This window comes from Leuciscus leuciscus, assembly GCF_965113295.1.
Source record: "Leuciscus leuciscus genome assembly, chromosome: 21".
In the NCBI taxonomy this organism is placed as follows: domain Eukaryota; kingdom Metazoa; phylum Chordata; class Actinopteri; order Cypriniformes; family Leuciscidae; genus Leuciscus; species Leuciscus leuciscus.
Window position 1 is genome coordinate 18,721,932 of NC_138745.1, and position 6,000 is coordinate 18,727,931.

A 6,000-nucleotide genomic window follows, 5' to 3' on the forward strand; every position below is an offset into this window, starting at 1 on the left:
TGATAATAAGATATTATTTAATCGTAACTTTGATCATAAAATATGCATAAAAAACAAAGCAAAAGGAGCGGCAGAGGCTGACTTATATATGCGTAGTAAAAACAGCAACGTGTCTCTGGCTCTCAGCCCTGCTCTGCTTCCACAGTAACGCTAGGCCTGACTATTCATGCTAGTAATGCTAGGCCTGAATATTAAAGTGACTTTATTCTGATTATAAACTAAGTATTACATTATTGATGCTGTTAAAGCTCCCTCAGGACATTGAAGATAACGACACACCAAAAAGTGACATTTCAAGTTTTCAAGCTAGCTTATATAATTGCGGAAGTTCTTAAGAACGTTCCGTGCGTTTCGTCAATTGTAATTTACTTTGTGTTTTAGTTTCCTGATCCCAATGTTCCAGATATGTATTTTCAACACATTCTCACCCCAAATTGTCACTTTTTCGTCACTTTCAACCATGCTTCAATATCCGACGCACAAAGCACCCTTTAGCGTCCATATGTGACACTTCGGTTATGGGTAGGTTTAGGTATGTGGTAGGGTTATGCGTCTCATATGGACGCTAAAGGGTGCTTTGTGCGTCGGATATTGAAGCATGGTTGAAAGTGACGAAAAAGTGACGATTTGGGTATGAGAACGGGTTGGTATTTTTTGATTGTTTGATAATTTGGTTTATTTTGATGTTTGAGTGAGAAGCAGTGCTGGTCTGAGATTGGTTAGTGTTAGTAGAGTTAGTCGGGTTAGTAAGACTAAGTAATGTTTTATTTTTTACTTTTATTTCTGCTATTTTGTACTGTTCTAACTTATGACACTGTGTCCTGCAAATATTGTTAGCTCTTATGAATAGTGTGCAGTGTTCCTCATTTGTTGCTTTGGATAAAAGCATCTGATAAATAAATGTAAATGAATAAGTAAATATTAGTAGCCTTATATTTTAATAGCCTTATATACGTTTTTTTTGTTGTTTTTTTATAAATATATGTACAAGCAAGAAATTAGTTAAGATTTCAGTGCCTTAGCACAAGTTTTTTGACAGCTCCTCATTATGAGTAGTGTTGCTGCTGGGCAAATCCTTTTTTGCTTGCGTCTCCTGCTTGTCTTGAGAAGATATGAAGGCCAAAATCTCAGATGCTTCTCTGACTTTCTTCTTGGCCTTGAGATTCCTCTCTGCTATCAGTCTGAGCTTCTTGCCAGCTTGTTTCCTTTCATAGGTGTTGGCTGGAATCATATATGCTGCTTTGAACTGACCGATTGCTTTGTCTTCGTTCTTTTTCTGGTAAAGCAAGAACGAACCATAGCATGTGTGGCAGTGCTGCTTATCAGACTCACTGAGAGCTTTGTCATCTATCAGGCTGCTAAAGATCTTCTCTGCCTCTCCAAGTTGCCGGTTCTCCCCATATGCCGTTGCTAAATTCACTTTGCCATAAATATTGCTAGGCTTCAGCTCGACAGCCTTTGAGAAGTGATGGATACATTCAGCCACCTTAGAGGCTTTTTGAGCCTCAGGAATGTGCCTCCCGGCCCTCCTCTCCTCAGACATCCGAATAAGCTGTTGTTTATGGCAAAGGCCAATTTGATGGTGCAGAAAGGAGGAGTTTGGAGCTAGCTCTACTGCCATCTTGAGGACAGACAGTGACTCTTCAATGGATCCCTCAGCCCTGAAGTATTTGGCAACGTATCTGGTTACTTGTGGAACACCAGGAGACATCCGGAGGGCCGCTTTTATAAGGTTCTGGGCTTCCTGTCTTCTTGACCTCTGGAGTTTCAGAGCCAAAAGTACCATGATCTCAGTGTTTGTGGGATCCAGGCTGAGAGCTTTTCTAAGCTGTTGGGTGACTGTTCCAGTGTCTTCTGCTTTGTTTATGCCGTCTATCCTGTAAAGCACTGTTGCGTAGCCCACATTAAACAAAATGTTGTCTGGTTCTGCCTCAAGAGCCTTAGAGAAACTCTCTTTTGCTTGCTCATAGAATGTTCCTCCAAGTCTCAGAAAGCTCCAGGCTTTCTCACCATGTACTACGGGCAAGCTGCAGGTGTAATCTGATGAACCCGTTATGTCCTTGCAGATACTTTTCACTTTGTTCAAGTAATCGTCTGCATCATTTAGCCTCTGTAAGTGATAGTGCACCCATGCAAAGCTGGAGAATGTCACCAGGAACTCAGCTTCCTTTTGCTTGTCTTCCTTTAATGCCAATTCAGCCTTCTGAAGGTAGTCCAGCGCAGTCTCGGTTTTACCCTCCAAGTGGCTAATAAAAGCCAGAAGGTTGAAATACGTGGCATGGTATTTTTGTGGAAAAAATTTGACCCTGTCATGGAGTTTGTCTGGTAAGCTGTTCAAATCCCTTATGTCTGATTTTTCTACACCCCATGTAAAAAGACACTCCAGCTGCCTGAGCTTTGCTTCCATGTTTTCGTTGCTGGAGGAGACATGAGAAAAAGAAATAAACAATATTTTCATAACTGAGGAATTTGTTAGGATTAACAATAGCATAGCCATGCTCATATTATTTTGCAAACTAATTTAGATATGCTAAAGATATAATGGTAACACTTTACAATAAGGTTCATTAGTTAACATTAGTTAACTACGTTAACATGAACTAAGAACAATACTTCTTTAGCATTTATTAATCACAGTAAATATTAACTTGAACATTTACTAATATCTTATTAAAATCAAAGGTTGTATTTGTTAACATTAGTTAATGCACTGTGAACTAACATGAACAAACAATGAACAGTTTTTTTTTATTATTAAATAACATTAACAAAGATTAATACTGTAACAAATTACAAAAACATTAATGTTAACTAATGAACATTAGGCTATTGCAAAGTGTTACCCATATAATAACTACGATATATAGGCCTATATTAATCGAAGAACATAGAAATTAGGCTATATGTTGACATTCTGCTATTCGGTCTTTCGTAGGCGTGTTTTAGACAGCATTATTTTATTAGCACATGCAAATGCAATAGGATACATTTTAACTACACGTTTAGTTGATAAATGTTGCAATAGGTGCTTCTCCTACCTCATGTCACGAGGATGTGTTCTTTTCTGTTGAAACTGCTATAGCCTTCTGAAAGATTCGACGTCACGAAAACGAAAGCAAAAAAAGAGAGATAAGTTTCGCTTTCGTGATACGCTGTAAAAGAATTGTTGTTCTAAACCACTTTTGATTTTTTTTATGTCATAAACCCATAATGACGGTAGCCTATATTGTCCATTTATTGTCCGGTTGTCGGTTATCATGTTGAATGAATGAAATGAATGAAGTAAAGTAGGATGCTAAACACTGTTTAAATAGCCTAGATAAATCTAAAATAGAAATCACTTGGATATCATACATTTTTATTTTTCATATTAGGCTATAGGCACACTGCAAATTTTCCCCTGTGGGCAATAGCCTGTGCAATTTTATCAATAAGTAACTCAACTTAATAAATTACATTCTCGCATTTAGTGGGCTATATTTTAATGTGATAACTAGCCTATAGTATTTGTTTGTTTGTTTGTTTGTTTGTCTGTCTTTCCATTAGCCTACACATTTTTCACAAGCACACACTGTCCGTGTGTGACAACTCCAACTGACGTAGCAAAAATCTGGACTCGTTTCAGCATCTGCAGTAGCCTGTTATAAACAGCAGGAGGCGGTGTTACATGGTAAAACTAAAATAACTGTCCCACTGTCTCATTGCTATTCCTCTAGGTAGGCTACTCTACAAACGTTAAGGTGACGCACGTAAATTCATATTTTCGTAGGATTAATGAATATTTCGCCAGGTTTACAGTAGGCTACCAAAGTGTGGAATATGAATATGAAGTGGGACTGGGCGATATTTACTCCTTGAGCTGCTTTCTAAACAGAATAACTGGTAGCTGTGCCATTGACTAATCGTAAGTTCGTTTACAGGTTCTGAATTTTAACTTACTCTTTTTGTTTGTTTCGCTATTATGTCTGTACTGTGAATTAAATACACTGTCTTTCCATCCTCGTTTTCAATTATACAATTGTTGTAGTAAACCATTTTTTATTTTTTTATTTTTTTGTATAAAAAAAGTAGTTTTCAGTCTCTACAGCATTTCAGGATTTTTATATTTATAAATGATGGTTTATCATTACCTATCTGATTAATGTGAGCTAAGCAGATAACCTCTCTTAGATCTTCACACACACACAAACACTACCACAAAATTTCCTGGAAATTCCAACAGGAAGAACCATTTAGGGCAGAGAGCGTAGAGTAAAGGGGCGGTTCTTTAATACTACAAGACTACATAAGCTCCACAGAAGCCATGTGCTGCCATTCAGACACAGAACTGCCAAAGAAATTAAAATGTTTGGACTACAGCACATCTGGGGCTGCATTATGCAGTACGAGGCCATGCTAAGGTCTCCATATTTCCCTGTGCTCTTCTCTTTTACAGTCTACATGAGCTTCTGCCTGCCTTTTGTCATTCTGGATGCCCTGTCTCCTAGGGTAGCACTGATAAGGAGATACAAGATTCAACAGAAAACCAACGTGTCTTGGACTATGATTTGGAGCTGCCTCGCGCTCTCCCTCTACAACCATGCTGTGTACATCTTCCCGCTGAGCGTCCTGAACTGGTACTGGAGACCCGTCAGCTACCCAGCGATGGCACCTGGGGTCCTGCGAGTCATCTGGGACCTCGCTGCCTGCCTGCTTCTCTTTGACTTCCAGTACTTTGTATGGCATCTTCTGCATCACAAAGTACCCTGGCTCTACCGCACTTTCCACAAGGTGCATCACAAATACACGTCCACCTTCGCCCTGGCCACTGAGTACTCAGGAGCTTGGGAGACTCTGTCTTTGGGTTTCTTCGCTGCAGTGAATCCCATGTTACTGGGGGTTCATCCAATGACAGAGATGCTTTTCCATATGCTGAACATGTGGTTGTCAGTTGAGGACCACTGTGGCTATGACCTGCCATGGGCGACACACAGACTGGTGCCTTTTGGACTGTATGGAGGAGCTCCACACCATGATGTCCACCATCAGAAGTTCAAGTCCAACTACGCTCCATACTTCACTCACTGGGACAAGCTCTTTGGGACACTGCACTCTGAATGAACTGAATAACTGGAACAAGCTACATGAACTGATTTCATTTGTCTTTTTTGTAAAAAGTGCATTATCATTCCATGAATGAATACCTTTGACTCTAAAACTGTTATAAAAGTTGCATTATAGTTTATGTGTTAAATTAATGAAACTGTCTATTTATTGAACATCTGTATTTAAGTGTGACTGTAAGAAAAATTATAAGAGATATGAAAATGCTATGTGTAAGGACTATATGAAGCACATTTGTTAACCTCAACCTGCTTTTTATTTATTTTTATTATTTTTTTAAAGCCTGTTTTGATACTAAATGTTTTGGAACATGCAATGTGTGTGGATCATGAAGAACAGATTTGACGAAACTAACGGAAATAAAACTATGAAGTAAATACTATAAATACAGTGTTTGTGTTTACTTTCATTTTGCACAGTAAGAATACTTTAATAAAAAAATGTATAGCGCAGTAGTAAAGTCTGAATAAAGTGATAATATAGATAATAAAGGGAAGAGACGTTAGAGAATATATAGAGAATAATAGAGAATAAAAAGAAGTTAGCTAAAATAACTCAACATTAAAATAACTTAGTATTAATAACTTCAATTAAGACATCGTAGTCCTAGAAATTGTGGCACTAGAACTGTTTCTATCACCATACATAGAAAAAAAAGAAATAAAAAAAAGAAAGAAATATTTTATCAGATTCCATACACTTTAATTTTGCTACAAAAAATTCCCAGTGACGCAAAGAAGATGCATAACTTAAAATACTAAAATGGAACTTTCTGAAATGATAAACATCAGTGACTGAGTCGTAATTTTCCTCACATTAACTCCAGATCCCGCTCATATCCCTTGACGGTGAACGTACATCCTGAAAAAGACAATGGAGAATTTCCCAAGTCAAGTG

At 38.0% G+C, this 6,000-nt stretch overlaps 2 protein-coding genes across 2 annotated transcripts; one reads left to right on the plus strand and one right to left on the minus strand.

Moving 5' to 3' along the window:
- Positions 1 to 650: 650 nt before the first annotated feature.
- Positions 651 to 3,152, minus strand: ifit9 (interferon-induced protein with tetratricopeptide repeats 9). The gene is made up of 2 exons (XM_082151699.1): positions 3,039 to 3,152; positions 651 to 2,417 (listed from the first exon to the last, which is right to left on the minus strand). The coding sequence occupies exons 1-2, from the start codon at positions 3,041 to 3,043 to the stop codon at positions 1,019 to 1,021; spliced, it is 1,404 nt and encodes a 467-aa protein (XP_082007825.1). The 5' UTR covers positions 3,044 to 3,152; the 3' UTR covers positions 651 to 1,018.
- A 1,154-nt stretch (positions 3,153 to 4,306) lies between these two features.
- On the plus strand, positions 4,307 to 5,489 carry ch25h (cholesterol 25-hydroxylase). The gene has a single exon (XM_082151811.1). The coding sequence runs from the start codon at positions 4,345 to 4,347 to the stop codon at positions 5,098 to 5,100; it is 756 nt and encodes a 251-aa protein (XP_082007937.1). The 5' UTR covers positions 4,307 to 4,344; the 3' UTR covers positions 5,101 to 5,489.
- Positions 5,490 to 6,000: the final 511 nt, after the last annotated feature.